This window comes from Hemicordylus capensis, chromosome 1 (genome assembly GCF_027244095.1).
Source record: "Hemicordylus capensis ecotype Gifberg chromosome 1, rHemCap1.1.pri, whole genome shotgun sequence".
Classification (NCBI taxonomy): Eukaryota; Metazoa; Chordata; class Lepidosauria; order Squamata; family Cordylidae; genus Hemicordylus; species Hemicordylus capensis.
The window spans coordinates 298,190,893-298,216,200 of NC_069657.1; the positions used below are offsets into that span (position 1 = coordinate 298,190,893).

At 42.0% G+C, this 25,308-nt stretch overlaps 1 protein-coding gene across 24 annotated transcripts in view; it reads right to left on the minus strand.

Annotated features, from left to right (window-relative positions):
• The window catches only part of KHDRBS2 (KH RNA binding domain containing, signal transduction associated 2), a 655,851-nt gene that overhangs the window by 388,198 nt on the left and 242,345 nt on the right, over window positions 1-25,308 (minus strand). For 23 of the 24 annotated variants that reach the window (XR_008313986.1, XR_008313983.1, XR_008313981.1 and 20 more), the window contains exon 3: window positions 10,551-10,667. The exons of the other annotated variant lie outside the window; for it this stretch is intronic. Coding sequence is in view for 1 of the 23 variants with exons in the window: in XM_053286503.1 (XP_053142478.1) it covers window positions 10,551-10,667 (117 nt within the window). In the remaining 22 variants the exon portion in view is untranslated. The remainder of the gene's footprint in view (window positions 1-10,550; window positions 10,668-25,308) is intronic. 24 annotated transcript variants of the gene reach the window in all.

The window sequence follows — 25,308 nt, forward strand, 5'->3', positions numbered from 1 at the left end:
GCAGCCCCTTTCCCCTTGGGAGTTTGCAGTCCCTAGGCTTACTCATGAGAAGGGCCTGGAAGCAGGATCAGCATTTCCATCACTGAGAAGGGAGACTCCTTCTTTATGATCATGATAGATGCCGAACTGAGGCATACCACACTCATTCATGATAAGGACCATGGGGATACCCCCCTCACAACTCATGAGAAGAAACCTCTGAATAGAACTCCACACAAGTCCAGTTGCTGTGTTAGCTCAACTCATGGGTCCAATGGGAGACCTAGGGCTTACAGCCCCATGGCACTCCCCAGTAAACTGGCCCTCTCATGAGAGGAATAGTCCACCAGCAGCAAGCTGCCAGCAGAGCAGGAGTGTCATTTGGTCTGCATAGACTCCTTTGACAGGGTAATCCCTTGCAAAAGCATCCTAGGTCACGGTGGGACAGACCCCCAGGATCTATTGCCCTCCCTCATATACATACTCCCTCCTAGGAAGTCTTGTATGATGGGCACTTTTCTCTCCCGTGTTCATCATGTTAAGCAAACAACTAGAGAGCCAGCATGGCATAGTGGTTACAGTGTTGGACTAGGACTGGGAAGACCGAAGTTCAAATCCCAATTCAGCTATGAAACTCACTGGATGACTCTAGGCCTTTTACATATCTCTCAGCCTAACATAATTTAGAGGGTTGTTGTGAACAAACATAACCATGTACACCTCTCTGGGCTCTTTGGAGAAAGAGTGGGATATAAATGTAAAAATAAATAAATAAATAAATACTAATATCGCCATTTAAAAAAAACACAACATCTCTGAAATTCAGATACTAAAAGTTTTTGAAGTTACATCACACACACACACACACACACACACACACACACACACACACAGTACGGACCTGCAAAAAACCTGTGCAATATAGAGATTGCAGAATCTATTGGAATGAGCTCATAATGGGATGCAAGATGGCCCAAACATTCTGACTAGAATACTGGGGCAACCCAGTGTTTCTACCAAACAAGTCCATTCTGTTTGAGTTGGCAGCACTGGGTCAGTTAGAGGAACCTTTAACATTAAATTTAACCAAGCACTTACAGGTACGTCTATGTTAAATTAATTGAAGCTCTCTTACATGTATCTTTAACATTAAAGTCATCAAAGCTCTTCTTAGTTACCCGCGACAATGGGTCAGGCCAGCACTGTATGCTGCCACTGTACTGCCGCATCCAGCATCCTGCGCAGCAGTGGCAGATCTCCAGAGTTCACCTGGCCTTCACACATGCATGGAGGCCAGGTGAACTCTAGAGATGCACTACTGGCATGCAGCATGCCAGCTGGCTTACAGTACTGGTCTGGTGCGTCACCACTAAGAAGAGCTTCAAGGACTTTAATGTTAAAGATACCTGTAGGAGAGTATCCACGACTTTTTACACCAGAATAAGTTGGGGAGAAGGTTTAAATTTGTTTTGTATTTTTTGAAGAAATTCTTAATACAATCATATTTTAATTTGTTATTGTTCTCAACAGATTTTTAACACTCAATAATCAGATCAACAATTCAAAAACATCACGCTCAACAGATCTTTCTCAAATTTACTATGATTGAAATTAACCATATATGGTAATTATTCAATAAAATGAATAATATTTGAAGTTTAATTCCTACACATTTCAATTTTACTTCCTTTTTTGCAAGCACACTAATAACAAAATTCTATGACATACAAGTGGCCCTTGAATAACAGTTTCACCCATTCATAGGCCGCCTCTCTGCTAGGGATGTGCATGAACTGGTTCGCAGGCCATGTTGGAGGCCTGCGAACTGGTTCGCTGGTCCGACGATCCAACAGACTGTCACTGGGGTGTGTGTGTGTGTTGCTTTAAGGGTGGGGGGGATTATACTTACCCCTCCCGCTGCTTTTCCCCCTCCGGTGCTCCATTGTTAAGCAAAATCTTTGGGGTGGCAGCATTCCTCCCTGCCCCCCGCCCCCTTGTTATTTGCGGAAGTAACTCCTGCACATGCACCCACCACCACAGCGCACTTCACGGTGATGTGCATGGCGCGCACACACATTGACGGTGGTGGGCGCATGCGTGGTAGTTACTTCCGCATTTGACAAACAATAAGGGGGCAGGGGCGGCAGGGAGGAATGCTGCCGCCCCAAAGATTTTGCTAAAAACTGGAGCACCGGAGGAGGGAAAGCGGTGGGAGGGGTAAGTAAAACCCCACGCCCTTAAAGCAACACCCCCCCCCCCTGCGTTGGACCATGCCTTCATGGTCCGTGCTCATCCTTACTCTCTGCATACCAATTAAGTTATCATGGGGGGGGGGTTGTTTGGTTATTTATCATTTTCTACCACCCTGACTAAACTGGTATACAATTTAAATAGCCACTCTCCCCACTTCTCAGCTGGTGTGTGGGGAGATTTAAAGAAGCGGCACAAAAGGGGAAGGATGCTCCATCCACTCTCACCTCTTGTGCTGCTTCTTTCACCCTCTCGGCACATCAGCTGAGAAGTGGGAGAGTAGTTCTTTAAACTTTACACCTCCCTGTGGTTCTCAGCTGATGCATGGGGAGGTTTAAAGTTTAAACAGCCACTCTCCCCATGCAGGCTGCTCCATCCATTCTCACCATAAGAACAGATTGTTTAGCTAAGGAATCTTACCCCATTTTTTTAGTTAGATAAAGCTCTCTAATGTTTTCGCTTCCATGAATGTTACCCTCACAATATCAGAGGGCCTTCTGGATTTCATTTCTTGAACTTTCATAGCAGTGTAATCTACACAAAATGACTTTGCCCTGTTATTGATGGGCCTCACCTACAAATAGGTAATTAGGGGTGTGCAATTCGGGTTTTTGGGTGATTCGGCTCGGACCCGAGCCGAATCACCCCTGTTCTGTTTTGTGCCCGAATCTGGGTCACCCAAATCACCCTTGATTCGGTTCAGATTCGGATTTAATCTGAATCTGAATCTGAATCGATTAGTGGGGGTAAAAAGGGGCCCAGGGGCAAAGTTTTGGGGTGGGGTGGTAGTGCCGAATGGGTAGAGTCTACCACCCCAATTTCAGGGGGATTGGGCAAAGTCCTGATTTTTGGTGAATTTTTAAAGTTTTAGTGACTTTGGGGCAGTTCGGGGGCATAGCATGGGATTTGGGCAAAAGGAGTGGGGTGGGGTGGTAGTGCCTAATGGGTGCAGGCTACCACCCCAATTTCAGGGGGATTGGGTAAAGGGCTGATTTTCGGTAAATTTCTGAAATTTTCATGTCTTTGGGGCATATTGGGGCATATTGGGGCAGAAAGTGGGGCATGGGGCAGAATAGTGGGGTGGGGTGCTAGTGCCTCATGGTTGCAGGCTACCACCCCAATTTCAGGGGGTTTGGACAAAGGGGTGATTTTTTGAGATTTTTTGAAGTTTTGGTGACTTTGGGGCAGTTTGGGGGCAGAAAGTGGATCTGCCCCAAAATAGTGGTAGTGCCTAATGGTAGTGCCTAATGGGTGGTAGTGCCTAATGGGTGGATGGTAGTGCCTAATGGGTGGATGGTAGTGCCTAATGGGTGGAGGCTACCACCCCAATTTCAGGGGGATTGGGCAGAGGGCTGATTTTTTGAGAATTTTTGAAGTTTGGGTGTCTTTGGGGCAGATTGGGGGCAGAAAGTGGATCTGCCCCAAAGGAGTGGGGTGGGCTGGTAGATAGTGCGTAATGGCTGGAGGCTACCACCCATCCCCAATTTAAGAGTGATTGGGCAGAGGGGGGAATTTTGGTGAATTTATTTTTATGAGGTTTGTCTTCATAAGGTGAAGTGTGCTAAATTGATTACTTCCTCATATTATTCATAGTAAAGGAAAGTGTGAAAAAGTGAAAGTGGGGTCATGAGAGTTGTTTAATTGAAAAAAATCTCATTTGCTATGATAGAATGAGAATTCACACCTTAGAAGTTTTACCTGAGGTGTGAATTCTCATTCTATCATAGAAAATGAGATTTTTTTTCAATTAAACAGCTCTCATGACCCCACTTTCACTTTTTCACACTTTCCTTTACTATGAATAATATGAGGAAGTAATCAATTTAGCACACTTCACCTTATGAAGACAAACCTCATAAAAATAAATTCACCAAAATTCACCCCCTGCCCAATCACTCTTAAATTGGGCATGGGTGGCAGCCTCCACCCATTAGACACTATCTACCAGCCCACCCCACTCCTTTGGGGCAGATCCACTTTCTGCCCCCAATCTGCCCCAAAGACACCCAAACTTCAAAAATTCTCAAAAAATCAGCCCTCTGCCCAATCCCCCTGAAATTGGGGTGGTAGCCTCCACCCATTAGGCACTACCACCCCACCCCACTATTTTGGGGCAGATCCACTTTCTGCCCCCAAACTGCCCCAAAGTCACCAAAACTTAAAAAATTCTCAAAAAATCAGCCCTCTGCCCAATCCCCCTGAAATTGGGGTGGTAGCCTCCACCCATGAGGCACTACCACCCCACCCCACTATTCTGCCCCAGGCCCCACTTTCTGCCCCAATCTGCCCCAATCTGCCCCAAAGACATGAAAATTTCAGAAATTTACCGAAAATCAGCCCTTTGCCCAATCCCCCTGAAATTGGGGTGGTAGCCTGCACCCATTAGGCACTACCACCCCACCCCACTCCTTTTGCCCAAATCCCATGCTAGGCGCCCGAGCTGCCCCAAAGTCACTAAAACTTTAAAAAATCACCAAAAATCAGCCATGAACCGAATCACCCGAATTTTTCGGGTCCGAAATTCGGGTGATTCGGCTCGTGCCCGAAAAATATCGGGGGACATCGGGGGTGATTCGGTTCGGCCCCGAATCACCCGAAATTGTTCGTTTCGGGCACAGATCGTTCTGTGCCCGAAATTTTTTGCACATCCCTATAGGTAATATCTAATGCTGAATGTTGTTAATTTATTATGCGACTCTGTGGGGTGATTCCCGTGATCGCCCTGGGCAGGTGGGGAGGGTGTTTGGGGAAGGCTGCTTTTCACTTACCTTCCCCCCAGATGACCAAGAAAGTCGGCTTCGGCATGCCTCCCGTGTGCCCACAAGGACAGCCCTGTTCTGTGCAGCTCTGTGAAGCTCGGAGCAGGGCAGAAGGATCTGGGGTCCGGAACTTGTTATTCCAGCCTCCAGGCATCCCTCAATGCAGCACACTCCAGGCATCCATGCATCCAACGTGGCACGCTCCAGGCATCTCCCCGGGCATCCCTCAATGCAGCATGCACATTGCATTGGGGATTTCCCCCCTCTGGTGGGTGCTTTATGCGCCCATCTCTGTGATTCCTGGTTAAGGGTGCAAGAGCACTCTTAACCTCGGCAAAAAGGCAGGGTTATTAAGGGGGTTGGGTGGGAGGGGAGCAGAGGGATCCACGAGGATCCCACCACTTCTCACGAGCAGCCTAAGCCTGCTTGGGGCAGCCCAGTCAGGATTAGGCTGGTCATGAGAAAAGCCTCTGTGTGTAAACGTGCACATATAATAAGTAGATTAACAGATTCAGTATGCAAATTCCCCCTCCATTCCTCAGGAGAGTCCACATATACACACAGATTTTAATTTTATTGGTGGGGGGGAGGGGTTAACATTCCACAGCTAGAGCTGAAATTGCCAGATCCTTTCTCCAGCTTCTGAGATGCACCTTCTAAGGTGCAGAAGAGGGCAACCAATATGATCAGGGGCCTAATCTCACACAACACTAGGGTTCATCCCATGAAACTGATTGACCAGAAATTTAGGACTGACAAAAGGAAGTACTTTTTCACATAATGCACAATTAACCTATGGAATTCTCTGCCACAGGATGTGGTGACAGCCAACAGCCTGGATGGTTTTAAGAGGGGTTTTGATAAATTCATGGAGAGCAAGTCTATCAATGGCTATTAGTCTGAGGCTATAGGCCACCTCCAGCCTAAGAGGCAAGGTGCCTCTAATACCAGTTACAGGCGAGCAACAGCAGGAGAGAGGGCATGCCTCAGCTCTTGCCTGTGGGCTTCCAAGGAGCATCTGGTGGGCCACTGCGTGAAACAGGAGTACTAGATAGGCCCTGGGCCTTATCTAGCAGGGCTGTTCTTATGTTCATCTGAAACACAAAGGTGTAAAATTGTTTGTAAGAAAAATAAAGAGTTTGACACCTCTCCCCCCTCAGAAGCAGAGGTTGTGAGACTGTCTAGAGGGCTATGACTGTTTAGAGGGAATATTCTTCAAGTTGAAACATTTCCTGATCTTTTTATTCAAGCCCTCCTTCCCCATTCTTGACACTGAGCTCCACGGTCTTAGTCCTCTGAGTCCATAAACATTCCACTCCATTGAGTTACATTGGGCAGTTGGGGGTATTTTTTGTGCCCATGGGGTTTCCCCCCTCCAGATTCTTGTGAAACAGACCTATCTTTGAGTTAGCACAAGTCTGCTGATATCTCCCTTTGCCCACAGGTGCTTCAGTTATGCATCCATAAGGATCATAACATTTTCTGCTCTTTTGAAAATACATATAAGATATTGTATATTTCCTCTTCCTCCAGGAAGTACAACTTCTCTTGCATTATATCTAAAACAATCTCTCCTATAGCCATGCTGCTCTCTGTGGATACAACTGTGGAGTGGATATTAATTTGGAGCTGAAAATGAAACCCTTGAGGTGTAGAGATGAACTTCACCAAGCTGGGTTCAGAGCAAAATGTTAGGAGTTGGTAAAAAGTGAGTTCAAAAGAGAACTAAGCTCAAATCCCAAAGTTATTTTGTGCTCAGAAAAGTTCACCATTCTTCAACATCATCTATCAACAAATAGGCTAGAGCAAAGGAAAAAAAGAAACCCCTTTTAAAAACTTTTTATTACTTTAAGTTGAAACCTCAGGCAGCACTATAGTTCAAAAAAAGCAAAAGAAAAGAAAAGAACAGTACCTGCAGGTTTTTAAAGTTTTAAAGATGACTGGACAAGATATTCTTCTCAAAAAAATATTTAATTTCCTTTGCAAGTTAAGGAAATTAACTTTTTAATTGCATTGTTAATTGGAAATGCAAATTTAATTTTCAAAGAGACCTGGGAGAGAGTGTTTTGAGAAAGGAAGACCCCGCTTCCAGAAATCTTTGGGAGCTCAGTGCAACTGCAATGTACTTGGAACTGCCAAGGGATCTTGAAAGAAGCATTTTGGAGGCTTACAAAATCTGTCCATGACCTAAAGGGGTATACTGTCAAGACAGACTTGGAGTGACTAGAAGACATACTGAGGCAATTCTCACCATCGCCAGGGGTGGGCTGGGAGGGCACAGGGGGAAGGCTGCTCTTAAAATACCTTCCCCCATATGACCAAACAGTCCATCTGGGGTGTGCTTTCTGCATGCCCACAGCAGCCCTGCTCCGTGCAGCTCTGTGAGGCACGGAGCAGGGAGGAGGGACCTGGAGCCGGCACTTGCTGTTCCAGCCTCTGGATATCCCACAATGCAATGTGCGACATGTGCGTTGCCTTGGAGATTCCCCCATCAGACAGGTGCTCTATGCACCCATCTGTGTGTCTCCTTGGGCTGAAATCAGCCTGATGAGACACACGATACCTGGTAGCCAGGATAAGGGTGCAAGCATGCAGCTGGGTTTCTTAAGAGGGTTAGGAGGGTAGGGAATGAAGGGATCCCGTTGCTTCTCATGGCCAGCCTGACCCCAGATGGGTTGCCCAAGGCTGGGTTAGGCTGGTCATAAGAACAGCCTCACTGTATAATTTATTTTTTATTTTCTATTTATTACATTTCTATACCACCCAAAACTTGCGTCTCTGGGTGGTTTACAATTAAAATAATTTAAAATATCAAATCACTTAACAATTAAAATCATTTAATTGATTTAAATCATGTAATTGAGTTAAAACATTAAACATTTTAAAACATTTTAAACCCAGTATTATTGATAATAATAATAATAATAATAATAATAATAATAATATTTTTTAGAACCATAGATCTAATTAAAAGCCAGGGTGAATAAACGCGTCTTCAGTGCCTTTTAAAAAGTTGCCAGAGATGGGGAGGCTCTTATCTCAACAGGGAGTGCATTCCAAAGTTGATGGGCTGCAACAGAGAAGGCCGGTTCCCAAGTAGCCGCCAGGCATGTTGGTGGCACCCGCAGATGAACCTCTCCAGATGATCTTAACAGGCAGTGGGGCTCATGGCGAAGAAGACATTCTCTTAAATAATGAGGTTTTGAATAGGAATGCTGGGTTGGATGGATAGAAAAATTGTCCAAGAACTTGGTTGGACATATTCTTGGATTGGGCAGGCTTCTTTCCTTTTTTAAAAATATAAAAAGACTCTTGGTTTGTTCAAGGGTGTATAAAATGTAAACATCTATGTGTGCTTTCTGCTTCTTTATGAGTTAGTTAAGTTGACAATTTGACTAATTATAATTCATAAAATACTCTTTTTTTCTGACTTTCTGGGGAAAGTAGGATTATTACTGAACTAATATGAGTGCTCATGCATCAATATTGAGATTGGTAATTAGAGTTCTGAGATGAGGCAGAAGGATCTGTTACCTTTTTAAAAATAAAATTATATTTTCTTCTTTCCCCCTCTTGTGAATTTCCTCCTTGTTTAAATTTATTTTCATAACAAAGATTACGTTGATGATCATAACAAAAACTGCATGTGCACTAGAGGTAAAATGTATCTACCCAGCATCCTTGTGCAAAAAATAAAGTTCTAGAGAAAAGAGAGCTGAACCTTAAATAATTAAAATAATAATAATACACATTTTAAATTAGGATTGAAATTTCAAAATAGTAACGCTTGAAGGAAATTTCAGGGTTCCCAAGAGAAATATCTGGAAATTTTCAAGGGAAGCAGAGTAAGCTTCTATAAGATACATGCATTTTTTTCAGGGTTTCTGGATATCCCTAGAATATGAGGATATGTGTTTGAACAGAATGGCAACAAGAATAATACAGCATTAAATAAACTGATAGTACCCCTGGAAATGGCAACTTATTGATTCTCTTCTCTATCTTAAACTGATTATTTTCTTGTCTATTCTACTGTTTGAACTGCTGAGATGAATGACAGAGGTGACAGAGAGATAGGAGCAAACCAGGGTTTCTGAAAGCAATGTCAGAAATAACTGAGTGGAACTGATAAACATGTCAAGCTTGGGACATAACCATCCAGAAGAGTGATTGGAATCAATAAATACTGGCCCTGATTCTAATTCAAGAAATGGTACCGAAGTTTTACATATTGTCACCTTATGGAGCAACGATACATCCAAAAAGAAAAAGATCAAGGAAAAAATATTAGCCAGCCAGATTGTAATTACAATGCAATGCAGCTTCAAGATGTTGCAGCCCCTTTCCAAATTACCTCTTCCAGGAGCAAGAGTAGCATGCACAGTAACATTTTATATATCTTTTCTGGGAGTAAAAGATTCCCATCAGCGCCAGCCCAAGCCCCCCTATGCCTGAAATGGAGAGATTCTAGCACAAGATTCTTCTCTCTACGACTCCTTCTTTCACTCCTGACTTTTGAAAAGGACAGAGATGAGGGTGCGGAAGGAGAAGGAGAATGAAAGCACCTGGTGTACTGCTTCCAGGGGGCAGGCCGAGGTGGCTGAAGGCAGCAAACCAGTGGACAATCCACTAGCGGTGTGCACGGAACCAGTCTGGGCGGTTTGGGCTGAATTCAGAGAAGACCCTGGTCAGCGTATCAGTTCAGTCAAACTGACTGGCTGGTCCAGTCCTTTCTTTTACAGGCAAACCGAGCACCTGTAAAAGGTAGAGGATTCCCTTGGTGAGGATTCTCTTTTGCTTCTAAAGGTTAAAAAAAAGGTGCCAAGGCAGCAGCAAGAGAGAGGCATCTTTAAAACTGAAAGAGAAGGTGCTTACCAACAGGCCTGTATGGTGCTCCCCCACCTTCTCAGTGGCAGAAGCAATAGCAAGTGCACACACAACGATAAGCAGATTAACAGATTCAGGCCTGCCAATATGAGTCTTCTCTTTCCGTTTTAAAGGTGCCTCTTTCTCGCTGCTCCCCTGCCACCTTTTATTACCTTTGGAAGCAAAGGGGAATCCTTCCTGGATTCCCCTTTATAGGCACTCGAACTGGCGAACCAGTCTGCCAATGAACCAGGTTTGGTCTAGTTTGATCGCAGACCAGACCTCTTTTGCCAGGGCCAGGCCAGACCGTGATTGAACCAGTTGAACTGGGCTGGTTTGCTATGGACCAATTTGATTGTGGACTGGTTTGGCACACCCCTACAATCCACCATATCTGCCTATCACCTCACCTCATCCAGCTTCATTAGTGGTCTAGCTGTGACTGAAACGTATCACTAGTCCACTGCTCAAAAACATTTAAAAAACAAAACATGGTAATTTTTCAATCTAAATGAGGTGTAAATGACTAGTCATCAGGAGGATTCCCCAACATTCTTTCCCCTCACAAATAATGTATTTACAAACAATTTGCTCTATAATTTAACTTTACCAAATATATTCAGGAACCAGGACAGAATGGACATATTAAAATAACTACACTTAATATTCTTGAACGTCAAGAATTGAGAACAGTACCTTGGCTTTGTCTCTCATAGAACCTTTCCCGAGAATTGACATTTTTGCACCTGTTTCCTCTTGTAACCTTTTCAAGGAATTTCCTCTTGGACCAAGCAATTTGCCCACGAAATTGAACTAAAAAATAAGCAGAATAGGCAAGATAGAAATTAGAAGATTTTTTCTCTCCCGGAAGTACATTAAATGTTGAGAAGTTAGATACCTTAGAAGAAATGCTAAGGAAAACTGAGGATAGGACATTAGCCATGATATTCAAAGGCCACCTTAAAAGCTGCCATCGCAACTTTCATGGCAATTTACAGTGAACACAATTGAAAACAATTCACAATTAAATCAGTAAAATAAAGCATTTGCCACTGAAGAAGATGGCACCGGCTATGTGTATGTGTGATGCTACATCTTCCTCCAGATGTTTTAGATGCTAACTCCCTTTGTATCTCACAAGCATCCTTAACTGCAGCACTTGAAGACATGCACAATGTACACACCAAAAGCCTCTGGCTGCCCCACAGACCTTTTAAAGTGCTTCAGAAGCAACCAAACAGGAAATAGGCGTTGGTGCAGCAGAGATAGCAGTTGCTGTTCCCTAAAACATCTTCCATCCCTAGAGAATGTCAGGGCCATTCAGGGAGGGGCAGGTCACTGAGAGCCTGCAGAGATAAAGCAGACAAGCCCCTCCCCTTGCTGGTTATTCAGACTTTGAGAGATGCTATTTAAGAAAGCAAAGAGAATATTTTGAGTAATATACACACAGAGTGGAGCAATGCCCTAGGAAGCAAGCAATGCATTCCCAGCTCATGCTTGCAACTGATGTGCAACGCAACAGTATGTAGAAACTTTGCCTCACATCCACTTTCCCCCTCAGCTCCTTCTTCCAGTCACTTTTCCTTACTTGGCCAGCAAACAGATCTTAGAAATCTCAGCTTGTGGGTGGTCAAAGCCAATGGAGGGAGATGTTCAGGCAGGGTAAGGGCTAAGTACCTTCATACAATCCACCACTTTTCCCTTGCATATGTTTCCTTGCCAGTTACCACTTTGCACATCAATGTCAGCTGGGCTTGCCACGTAGAGAGCTCCAAAATAAGAGACACATTGTAAGGCCTGAATAAAATGACATATTGGGGTCGTTCTCACGACTGCGTGGGCGGGATGGCAGACGGGCAGTGGGGAAGGCTGTAGAAGCCCACCTTCCCTGCAGATGCATCACCCTGGCCCCTGGAAATCCCACAATGCACTGCGTGAGTGCTCACTGCATTGTGGGGATACCTCCAGTGACGGGCAGGCACCAGCTGAAAGTAGCCGGAGCTGGCATACGATCAAGGAAATGTGTTTAAGGGAGCGCTCACTCTCTTAACCTCATTTACGAGGTGGGCTCCCTAGGCAGGTTTGCCGCCAAGGCGCCACTGGGAGCCGCCCGACACCTGGTGGTTCTGACAGGCAGCCAAGCCCAGGCTTGACTTCTTTAGCTTCCAAGTCTTGGCTGCTTGTGTAGTGAGAACAGCCTCCTTACATGTGTCAGAACATTAACAGTACTTTACTAGAATGTAATGTATTGCATGTATTTATTTAATGCACTTATATACTGCCTTTCTATATTTGTGTCCTAAATAAGGGGCTGCTCCTTGAAATAAGGAAAAAGTAACAAGCCTCGTGTCAGCATGGGGTCATTCCGAGCCTCAGGCCAGGACTGGAATGGCCTTGAACAGAACTAGGGGCCAGAACAGACCAGGGCCTGGGGTCAGGAAGCAAGCTGGGACTCAAGCACCAAAGCCAACCATACAAACCAGGCACGAGGGTCAGGATACTAGCCATGAGTCAGAGCTGAAACCAAGGGTCAAAGCTGAGCAGACAATCAAGAGCCAGGAGCAAAAGACCACCTGAAAGTCAGAGCCAAAAGCCAAGGTTAAGCTGAGCAGGGATGAGGGTGGTGATGATGGAGCTGGGGCTGATCAGATAAGAAAACATAATGCACCAAGTCCAGGGAGACCTTGAAGGGTTGAGCCTAGATGAGAAGCCTTTCTGACCTTGGAAGGATCCAATCAACATCCTGACTGGGTGGAGTCAGTCCAGGGAGAACTGAGAACTTCATTCCTGGCAACGCTGCCGTAGTTCAGCAGGCTGCCACACAGGGCAGTGGTATGCAGGTATTTAGCTAACATAGCAAGTTCCACCAATGGCAAGAATGGCATTCCATGCTTCCCTCCAGTTATATAGTTCTACCTTGAAGGCACATTACCAATCAATCAATCAATCAATCAATAAGAGTTCTCTTCCTTTTATTAAATGGAATTTTTGAAGTCATTCGCAACAACAGATATAGCACTGATATGCAACATGCACCCACTGATCCATGTGCTCCCAGCCATCAACAGCCCCAACCCTATGCACACATCATGTGCAACACTGTATGAGTGTACAGGTCTGTAAACAGGTACAGGTATTCAGATGTTATGTTCAAAACAGGTACAGAAATACACTTCCTATCTGTACTATGAATTTGAGGGGTCTGTATCCAGGTTCATTTTTAAAACTATCACAGTTACAGTCATTCACACAGCACATATGAGTGTACTGACATCTGTACACTTGTACAACATAATGTCTGAAGCGAGGTTCTGTCTTATCTGGATTCAGATTCTGTTTGTTTATTCTCATTTCTCATTGAGGCCACACACACACACACACACACACACACACACACACTGCCTGAAGAGACAGAGCAACACAGGTGGTTAGGGTGGACATTTATATTAAAAATCAGATTCTTTAGAACTCTCTTCTATTAACCCAGAAATATTACTGCTCTTCCACAGATGAGCAGTGAACTGCATAAAATATGTAGACAAGGAATTTTAAATATTGTCTTTACAGTACAAATAAATAATTATGGGTTTTAATTTAAAATCCATCTATGATGAAGCATTCATGTATGCATACTTAGATCAAGTAAAATCTTTCAAAATTAAATAACTTTACTATTCAAAATAAATCCCTTTAATCTCTGATTGCTTAAGCCGGAGAACTATAGCAAAAATCCTGCCTTTCTCGCGTTGAGAAATAGCAGCAGCCTGGATGGTGGTGCATGCTGCAGTTCCCAGATGCTGCCGCTGCCAAGTAGCAACCAAGTAAGTAAAGTTCTGCCGTCGAGTCAGTGTTGACTCCTGGAGCCCAAAGAGCCCTGTGGTTTTCTTTGGTAGAATACAGGGGGGGTTTACCATTGCCATCTCCTGCGCAGTATGAGATGATGCCTTTCAGCATCTTTCTATATTGCTGCTGCCCGATACAGGTGTCTCCCATAGTCTGGGAAACACACCAGTGAGGATTCGAACCAGCAACCTCTTGCTGCCTAGGCAAATTACTTCCCCGCTACCATGAGGTGGCTAAGTGGCAACCGAACTGGAGAGGAAACACAGGCTGCGGCCACTGCCACCAAGCAGCAGCTGAAGGGCTGGCAGGGGTGTGGGGTAGCACAATTTATATGGTACTGTACCATGGTCAAGGCCTATAGTGGCATGGACTCCCACCGAAGGTGTTGAATTGAACTAACAGCCCGATCACTGTTATTTTCTGTTTTGCTTATCTTCCACAATGTTCTCCTAAATAGATCTCTAAACGGCTAAATAGCTTGCAGAGTGCAAAGAACAGACTACAATACTTACTCTATTAACATAGAACTTATCACCCTAGATATCTGGTCAAACAGCACTACATCCACAGCATTTTCATTTTATTAGAGATGTATTATGAGGAGAAAAAATTCTAACAATTTCTTTTTTAAAAATCCTCTCCAAAGCAGGAACATTTTTATACTCATCACATTTATATTTCACATGAAGAGCTCAGTGCAGTATCTGACTGTTCACTAGCTATTATCAACCACCTAAGTCTAGAGACAAGTGTATACACAGAAAGCCCATATGTTGGCAGAGGTCCATGAAACAGATGGCCAGGAACTCTAAGTAAACATCTTCCAGAGTACAAGTCCATACGGATCTAACAAGCTATTCCCTCTGTTTTCAGTCTAGTAATTTTCTGTCAGAATTCGGTAACAAGTTGTGGCATGTAAATAAAGGAACATAAAGAGCCTCAGCATTAAAATATTTTTTCTAGTTAAAAAATAATTGTGCTCAGTCTCCAATGTATCTTTATTTACGTAAATGTAATGAAGGCCTTCTGGTAGAATACTGTCATATTATTTTCCCCTCTTATGCAGATTAGCCTTTTATCTATCGTCTTCTAATCTGCAAATAATACCACTGTTGCACTGCATCATTTGTGTGATTTTTTTTTTTTAAATGCAAGTAATTAGAAGAAACTAAGCATACACTCTACATTCGTAACCACTGGACTTACTGAATTTAATAAATATAAATTTTTCTAACTATTTTTGGGCACCTCTTCTCTTTGTTACTTTTAACTCTTCAGATAAATTGATATGATTGTTGCTACTAGGTTTTGCACCTATGAAAACAAAGGCTGAACGTGTTTAAAGAGATCAAATGGAGTTAGAAACTGTGGTGTAGGGAATTAAGAGCCTGTTGTACTGTGTGCAAATATTCAGAGCTTTAGCTGATTTTCAGATGGATCCTGATTCCCAAGCACAGCTAGTGTGCTATGTGCCTCCTTTGTGAGTTTACTCATGACATAAGCTGTGCACACTTACAAGTTCTAAGTAAACTTCTAAAAAAAACCACAAAACCAACCTCCAGAGAGTTCCATGAGACTTACTCCCAACTTGTTTTGGATTTTGATTTTCTTTCAGTTTTGTAAGCCAACCTGGAAATAGTTGGACTATGTGGCATTTGGTCTGAGTCAGGGATGCGTGTAAAGTTTATTTTCAGTTGTTTTTCACCTTAGATGTTACTTTGGCTTGTTTGTGTACTTATATTTCTGCTGCCACCAATTATACAATGAAGCCTGTTACACTGTTTGTTTCTTTATTCTGATAACATGCAGAGGCGTATCTAGGGAAAATAGCACCTAGGGCAAGCACTGAAATTGTGCCCCCTGTCCAAACATCTGACACCCATCTTCAGATAACTTTATCATAATATCAGCTCAAAAATACAAGTCAAGCTCGTTAATCTTTTAATATTTCAAGAACTATTTAGCAATGGATGTAGCCAGACCAAAAAATGCTGGAAAACTACAAATTTCAGTATGCTGGGGCTCATGAAATACCCAAATACTATGTGGAGGTGTACTTGGAAAACTAAACAGAAGTGCCTGTCTAATTAGACTAATTAATCTAATCTCTACTATGCATTGTAGCATCACTATTACATAAGTAGTAAAAATATTGGACATTTCCCAGATACTCTGAAAATAATTAAAGGATATGCAGAGTAAACGGTGTCACTGCTTGGAATATATTCTAGTCTTTCAGAAAGACAGTTAAAATGAGAGACAGAGAGCAAGAAACTCCCAGTGGGCCTTAATACTAAGGATTTCACACTGATTCTAAGACAAACTCACCATTAATAGCCATATTATTAAGACATCACATTTAATTCACTTATCATAAGAACCAAAGTAAGAGCAAATGAATACAATCCTAGCTCATATGCTTCAGCTCAGTATTCACAAGCCCTGATTCTCTGTACATAATGCCAAACTGAATATGTGTACAGTGACTTATATTATATTAATTTTTAAAAAATGTTACCTGTAGCTTCTTCGGGGGGCTTCCTAAAGGCTGTGGGGGGCGTTTCTACAAAGGTTCCCCCTTCCCCCGCTGGCCTCTAGGGCCTCACAGGGACCATTTGAGCATGTGCTGTGACCATTTTTAAAAATATGTTTTTTAAATGGCTGCTGTGCATGCTCAAATGGCCTCTGTGAGGCCTGGCATGGCCTAGGCCCTCACAGAGACCATTTGAGCATGCACAGTGGCCATTTTGTTTTCAGCGGCCATTTTTTTTTTAAAAAAATTAATTTTAAAAAATGGCACCCCCTTCAAGTAGCGCCCGGGGCACGTGCCCTACCTGCCCCACCCGAGATATGCCCCTGATAACATGGCTTTGCCGATGTCAGGAGGGCTTGTTACAAAAATCACTCAGTCAGATGTACTTTAAAACAAAACAAGAATAATATTTATGTAAAGATGTTATCTGAGGTTGGTTTGTTTCACTAATGATTAGTAGGGTTGAAATCTTTCTGGGTTACAAAGTTGATGATTTGAACTTCTCACAGCACTTACTTACAGACTGTCCTAATAACCCAGTCCTTTATTTCATTGGTGTCTGGTGAGGGTGCTGCTGGGGGGGGGGGGGGGTGGGCAGCGAGAGTCACCTTTAAAAGTAAATTGGAACCTGCCCCGACACAGCTCCATCACATGTATTTGCACTGTCTGCATTTCTTCCACAATGTGTCCTCTTTCCCTTATTTATATAGCATCACATTATAGTACATGTTTCCACTCATGTATAAACATAGGAATATAGGAACATAGGAAACTACCATATACTGAGTCAGACCATTGGTCTATCTAGCTCAGTATTGTCTACCCAGACTGGCAGCAGCTTCTCCAAGGTTGCAGGCAGGAATCTCTCTCAGCCCTATCTTGGAGAAGCCAGGGAGGGAACTTGAAACCTTATGCTCTTCCCAGAGCATCTTCATCCCCTGAGGGTAATATCTTGCAGTGCTCACACATCAAGTCTCCCATTCATATGCAACCAGGGCAAACCCTGCTTAGCTATGGAGACAAGTCATGCTTGCTACCACAAGACCAGCTCATATAGTATATGTTAACATATAGTATGTTAACATATAGTATGTGACATATAGTATAGTATATACTATATAGTGTATATACTATATATACACTGTATATATGTGTGTGTATATGTGTGTGTGTGTGTGTATATATATATATAGTATATACTATATAGTATATATATAGTATATACTATCTAGTGTAACATATAGTATAGTATATACTATATAGTGTATAGTATATGTTAACATATAGTATGTAACATATAGTATAGTATATGTTAATACTCACAAAATGAACCAGAGGATGCTCAATAGAGGGAAGTCTTTGTACCACTGTCACAGGTGCATATATACTTCAGTGAAGGAAGACAATTTGCTGTCAAGGATCCAACCAGGTTGCCTTTTTATCAAGAGTCAATCCTGGCCCTTATGTACCAACACACTGCCATGTTACACACATGTAAACACAAATTTGAGAGTATATTTCAAGAACATACATATTCTTGAAATATACTCTCACATTTATGCCCATTTAAAAATCAATATATAGTATATGTTACTTTTGTGTTGCATTAAAGTATTTGGGAACAAGTCAGACCAGCTTCCATGGGGACAGCATGAAGACAAAGGACTATGCAATGTCAGTTATATAGCAGCACATCAATTCTCATGAGTTTTCATTTTTGCATCAGAGCTTGCCCTTTTGACAAGGTAGAATTCTTCACCAGCAAAGGGCAAGTTGTGCAAAAAACAGATTTTTCAGTTGTTTCATGCAACAGCCCCCAAGCTAACCTAAAACGTCCAAGCCCAGGAATGCTTCAGACACTTGCATAGGTCTTAAACCACAAATGAGAGCTTCCAACCTATGCTAGTATCTCAGAATTAACACAATATATCCAGAGGGTAAAACTGGACAAGAAAGCAATACTTTTTTTCACATATGCAAAACCAAAACCAAAACCTCATGCATAGCTTTGATTCAGTTCTACTTCTTATTCTGCTTTTCTTATGTAAATGCCTAATAAACTGTATCCAAGCATACTTCAGAAGAATCGCTGTACAGCCATATATTCCACATTTAGCAAATATTGTAGCAAATTATCAAATGAATATATGTATCAATTACATTACTCTACTGGAGAATAATTCACCAGTGAAAGAAACCCATACCATACTAATTTAAGTCAATAGAGGGTGTTACCCTGAAAGGTCTATCAGTGGTTTTATGCAACATTTTTAATTACATGATCAGGCTGTATTATGTATTATATATACCCTGGCTGACTTCCAAGTTAGAGGAGACTTAATTATTTCAGAAATTGTATATCTAAATCTAATTAAAGGATGCATTATAATTCACTAGAATTTTGATTTCATCATTAATAGCAATTATAATTAAGGCAGCACTTACATAGTGATTTGCCTGTTCATAACACAGTGCAAACATTAATTTTCTTATTCAAGTCATGTTCATATTCAAAGGAAAGCACTTATTTTAATTTGACTGATATGCCCATACTCATTAACACAACTTTAAAGAGACAGTATTTATTTAAAAGCAGTTCTTCTTAAACTTAGCGCCACTTATGCTGTTGCATTTCCCAATATGTGTCTTGAGAATGTGTGTCGGTAAGTGGTGTGAAAATGGCCAAAGAGGTGCATCTTTATGTCAGAGTGACCTAACATGAGTAGGTGAAACACGTCTAGCAGTGCTCTCAGGACCTGCTATGCAGGTCACACATCTCTCAGACCCATGCCTGTGGTTGCTACCCTTATAAAGGACTAATTCATACATGTGTGTTCATCACTTGATGACTGATATGTGAACGAGCCACTACTAAGCTAAAACCACAAATAACTTTTTTCATATTGCCTCACATCAACTGAAATGCAAGGCTTTTTTTTTTTTTACTGAGTCAGTTCATACTTTCAGCTGCCAGTTATCAAAGCATAATTGGCGTACATGTGCACATGATTTGATTTCTCCACACTTGGTAGGCAGCTTGATATGTGAATGAACTCCATTGAAAAACACAGTGTCTGAGATGATAGTCATGACGAGATTAAAAGTAATGTCTATAATGTTATATATGAGAGAGGTGATTACTGTGATGTAGTCATAACCCGAGGATGAACATATATGTGTAAACTATTCTCAAATGTATGGCAAACAAGTGTTGAGACATCAAGTTATATGTGGCACATGTGTAAAGTCATGGTAATTTGGTATCTTTGGCAATGTGTTAAGTGCTTCCCTGTAGCCCAAGCAGACAAGTGTAGAATTGGAATTAGAATAGAGTTGGAAGGGACCTTGGAGGTCCAGTTCAACTCTTTGCTAAGTGCAGAAATCCACAAAAGCTTTCTGACAGATGGCCACCCAGTGTTTGTTTGAAGATCCCTAAGGGAGAGCCGACCACCATACAAAACAAATGTTCCACTCCCATACAGCACTTATGTTACATATGGCATAAGAGGGAGTCATTAACTGAGTACACTTTCTGCATTTCGATTTCTCATTTCTGTTATCACTGGGGACACAAGCATTAAAATTTAAATTTTGACGGCTTCGGTGAAAATCAGTTTAACAAAAAAGGATTCTGTGTGCACATGAATGCTTTATTGCTTTTGTAGTGAGTCATGGTGACTGAGTATCATGTTATGTTATTTATCAAAGGAGTCACATGTGAATTTAGTGATAAGCGTTCTTAATACCTCTACCAATACTAACCCATGGTTTGCAAACTCACGTTAAGTTGTGCCTTCATATCAAGTTTCAAGGCAATCCTGGTTAGTTCTAAACATAGTTAGCCCTAATGCAAGTATGGCACTAAATTATGGTTACAGCACATAATGGAAGTGGGGAGCCTACAGCACACACCTGATCTAAAACCATGGTTCCAGATCGAGAGTATTGCCTCTAAATCAGATGACTATTGGTAAATTCCCTAAACTAGAGGTTCTTAATCTTTTTGCACCTACAGCCTCTCTCCCTCCCAGATCCTCACGCATGAACTCTTCACCCCATTTATATACAGTAATATATTTTCTAGGCTTGTGCATTTTGATTCAGGTACAAAACGTTTTGTGCCCGAAAATGGCAATTTTGGAGGTTTTGAAACCAAAACAAAATCAAGAATTAAAAAACAGAGATTTTTGTTTCCAAATCGAAATGACTGTGTTTCGGACAGAATGCTTTGTTCTTCGGAAAAGCATTGCAATTGAAATTGACTTCTCTGACTCTCTCCACTCCAGCTGAGGCACTGAGTGATTAGCAGAAGATAAGATATGCAAAAGCTGTTGAGCTTGAATGGTTTTGTTAAGTATGTGTTGTATTCAGTGAGATTGAAATGCAAACTGACCTTGCAAAGGGATTTGGAAGACAGCATTTTGAGACAGAAATACCCAAATATCGTTGGGAGCTCAATTCAATTCCAAAGCTCTTGCTAAAAGCCATGGTATAAATTGTGTGGAGAAGCTTTTCGAGAAGCTGGTTAGGAAAGTTCTGAAATTACACTGGTTTTTCTTTCCAAAGGTTTAGAAAGAATCTCTTGACTTGTTCAGGGGTCTTTTGAAGATCTATTTTGTTTTTCTTCTGATTTTTATGAGTTATAGTGGTGTCTAAGTTTTGTTGCCCAAGTTGAGCAGTCTAATGTAATTTAGGCCACAATGTAATTTGGTGGGAAGTGATGTCTAAGCCAGTGGTTCACAACTTTTGCCTCTGCAGGGACAGGTCATCTACATGGGACTACAGGAGACAAAAGGAGGGGGGGTGGGGAATACCCCTGTCAATCTATTGACATCCCCAGGAAACTTAGTTGCTTCTCTCTTTCTTGTAACCATGATCCATGGTTTTGCACTTTCTTAAATGCAGTGATGAAAAATCTCAACAATTCTGAACAGTAGGCTGATTTGTTTGGGCTACGGCTCACTCCACTTCAGTTAAATGAAAATTTGAAGCTGTTCCATAGTACCAAGGCACTTTTATTTTATTTTTATTTATTTTTGTTACATTTTATATCCCACCCTTCCTCCAAGGAGCCCAGAGCTGTGTACTACATATTTTGGTTTCTCCTCACAACAACCCTGTGAAGTAGGTTAGGCTGAAAGAAGTGACTGGCCCAGAGTCACCCGGCTAGTATCATGGCTGAATGGGGATTTGAACTCGGGTCTCCCCGGTCCTAGTCCAGCACTCTAACCACTACACCACGCTGGCTCATTGGTCTATCTTGCTATCTCAAATGACCTGTGGTCACTGTTCCATGGGGAGGGAGAGTTTTTTATTGAAAGATTGCTTGAATCCACAAATGGGTTGTGCTGCTTTGCTGCTGCCACAGGGACAGGGTCCCACCAGCTACAAAATTCTCAAATAACTGTGTCAAAAAATTAAGTGTCGTTGTTCATCATTCTCTTCACTCTTTCAACTTGTTTATGTGGGGCTTCAGGGGCAAAACAGTGGGTTCGGTGGTAGTGCCCCAAGGGTGGTGCACCCAGATTCCAAATAGGGCAAAGGGCTGATTTCTTAGGAATTTTTGAGGTTTACGTGTCTTTAAGATTTTTCCCCATAGGGAATAATGGAGATTTCAGCAGCCCAATAACTCCACCTGGGGGGCACTGGGATGGCCCCAAGTGAGTGGTGGTGTAGTGCACAGAGGGTGCCAACCACCCCCCTGCATTGCTAACCCATTGGGGTACTGGGCTTTGTTGTTTCTGAGGTGTTGAGTTTAGATTCTCTGCTAGCAAATGAGATTTTTAATGAAAAACCATGAATCCACTCTCATATGCTACTAGAGAATCTACTCAGAACACCTCTGGACTCCAGTAAAAATTAGAAAAAAATAAGTAGTCAGGACAGTTATTTCTTAGAACTTAATTCTGGCTCACCAGGAAGCAAATTCAATTCAGTGCAGCAAAAAAATTTTCCACGGACCACCTGGATGTACCCTAGGAGGTCCATGAACCCCAGTTAAGAACCCCTTCTGTAGGTAAAGTACTGTTGGATTCTCTGGAATCCAGAGCAGTATAATTGCAATAACATCTAGGGATCCCTGTTACAGGGAACACTAATTACAATGCTCATCTCATATATGATATGAGTATTGTTGCAATACCCCCATGATTTGTGGGTGTAGGTGTGTATACACACATTTCTTAGCAAGTTTGTGCTCTTGTGTTAGTGTGCACACACATGTGCATGTTGCAATATTCTGGTAAATCAGTAGAAAGTTGTTGCAGACGGTCAATGGACACACCTAACTGGTTTAGATGTTCCCTGAATTAAAATTATTTTTTTAAAAAATTATAAAAAGTGTTAGGCCATTGCACTTATGTGAAAAAGGGGAAATGAGCAAGAACTGAAGACTGTGTTAAGTACAACTGGAAATTCAGTGGAAAATAGATGAAAGAAAGCAAGCCAAACTATAACCGCATTAAACACATCCAATATAAGCTAGCACATTTCACTTGCAACTTTTAAATCAAAGGGACAGGTTTGGGTTCTCAGTTTCTAAGAGGATTATTTAGTTAATACTCAATTTACTTCTAAAATAACATTACTGGGAACTTTGCTTCCATTGCATAACAATCCTCTTTTTGCCTTAATATTTATACTTGATAACATAGCATTTAGCAGTTTTTACATACTAAAAGCAATCTAGTGACAAAGGTATGGTGGTCTATAGACCTTGCCTCTAGGAAAAAGATAATGAATTAAAGACTTTGCATTAATGTTTTCTGAAACCTTATAGATCTCTTTAGCTTGAAATGAAAGCCCAAGCCTTCAGGTGTAGCTGTCTGAAAGGAATTAAGAAACCTTTTCACCCAGATTATAGTCACTGTAGTAAGGACTGAAGTAGGCTTTAGCAAGGACTGTTTATTTTGAACCTGTAATATTTAGTTACCTTGGAAGGGATGGATTTCCCTGAGTAAAGTAACAATGCAACACTCCCTAGCCTGGCATCAAGGAAACATCCCTCTGGATATTGTACCTAAATGCTACTTCATCCATCCCAAATACATTATGCTATTCTTACCAAAATTGTTTTAGCTGAAATTCCTTATGTTCATTTTAGAAGGAATTCAGTGCCGGAAGAATTCCGGAAGATTTTCCCTGAGAAATTTCACTAGTATTCTTGAACCTTTTCCTACTCTTCAGGTGTTAGTCCAAACAGAAACCTCTAAACTTAATTCAAATTCTGGGGCAAGTACTTACACTTATAGAGCACTTCTTTTGGAGGATGCAAGGAGAGACCCCAACTTATGTTGAGCTTGATATGTCTAAGCTCAACATAAGTTGGGGTCTATGCACAATTTTGCAATAAAAACAGTTTTCTGCACTCAGTAGAATCAGACTGCACTGACACATAATCTCAAGTGCATTTGCACTCCCATCGACCTAAATTGTACTACTTTCCAACTAAGTATGCTTAGGAAGACTGCATCTTTATTGAGATAGGCACAGTTAGAATTTCGTATGGTGTGGGTTTCTATTCCAAATAAAAAAGCGATTCCAAAAAACTATTTCCCAAGTCTAAGGCCCTTCATTGGATCTCATCTGGAAACAATGACTGACATCCAGACTAAATTACTTGATAGAAGTCCCGTTGGATTTAAGTACTCTAAAATAATTCCTGAGCAGTAATACTGAGTAATAGACTGAACATCAACCAATATTTTGCTTAACCAAACTCATCATATGGGAATGACCATACTCATGGTAGAGCACATGCTCTGCATGCAGAAAGTTCCAGGCTCAATCTCTGGCACCTCCAGGCAAGGTTGGGCAAAGACGCCTCTTTGAAATCCTAGAGAGCTGCAGCCAATCAGTGTAGACCACTCCTGCTCTATTTAGCGCCCCCCCCGCCCACCACTGTTTTTGGACTACAACTCCAATAATACCCAGCCACAGTGGCCAATAGCCAGGGATTATGGGAGTTGCAGGCCAACATCTGTAGAAGGGCAAAGTTGAGCTGCCCTGGAGTAGACAGTACCGAGCTAGATAGATCAATGGTCTGACCATTTATAGAGCAGCTTCCTTTCCCAGAAAACTACAACTGGATTGTAATGTTTTGCAGCAGCTGCCTTACTAAAAAGAATGCATATGGCCATTCTTATTTGCTTATGACCCCAAAAATGCAAATCTCAGACTAGGTTCCTAGCTTGTCATCCATGAAAATCATGGTTGTAACACTTGAGCTAAGACACTGTAGCCTTTACAGCAAACTTTGTTTTCTTCCTGACGTGATCTGCCTTTTAATCTGCCATCTGGTCATACAGCAGCCAAATTATTTTTTTTCTTGGAGGAATTCAGTGTTTTGAGAGTTCCATATGGAGCCTTCAAATGAGGAAACCTGTTGTTCTATATTTCCTGCATAAGCAACCAGCCCCTCAAATGGTACATAACATCCCATTTGTCTATCTTCTGAGGGTTTTATACCTCATTGGCAACAGCCACGACAAAATTCTCTTTGTCAGAAATTATAATGGACATCATAAACTTTCAATTTTGATGCAAATTGGAATGCAGGAGGAGAAATCACCATCAAAAGGCCACCCCACTCTGCTAAATCACTCTGGTTTCTGAGGGCTTGTTCATATTAAACAGAAACCTCTGGGTTAAGTCCCATGTATGGTCAAGCTTAATTCACAAAACCTCCAGAAGTACAATAAAAGCACACCGGCCACTTTTGCATGCAGCCACAGCACTATGAAGGAGTCACTGCTCATGAGAGCCAGCGTGGTGTAGTGGTTAGAGTGCTGGACTAGGACCGGGGAGACCCGAACTAGCTGGATGACTCTGGGCCAGTCAATTCTCTCTCAGCATAACCTACTTCACAGGGTTGTTGTGAGGAGAAGCTCAAGTATGTAGTGCACTGCTCTGGGCTCCTTGGAGGAAAAGCGGGATATAAATGTACAAATAACAACAACAACAACAACAACAACAACTTGCTCAGGCATTAAAAGATGTCAATGCTGCACTTGCAGAAATAACAACCAAGATTTTGCAAGAAACAGACCAACTAATGTACAGTGCAGCAACAATAACAGC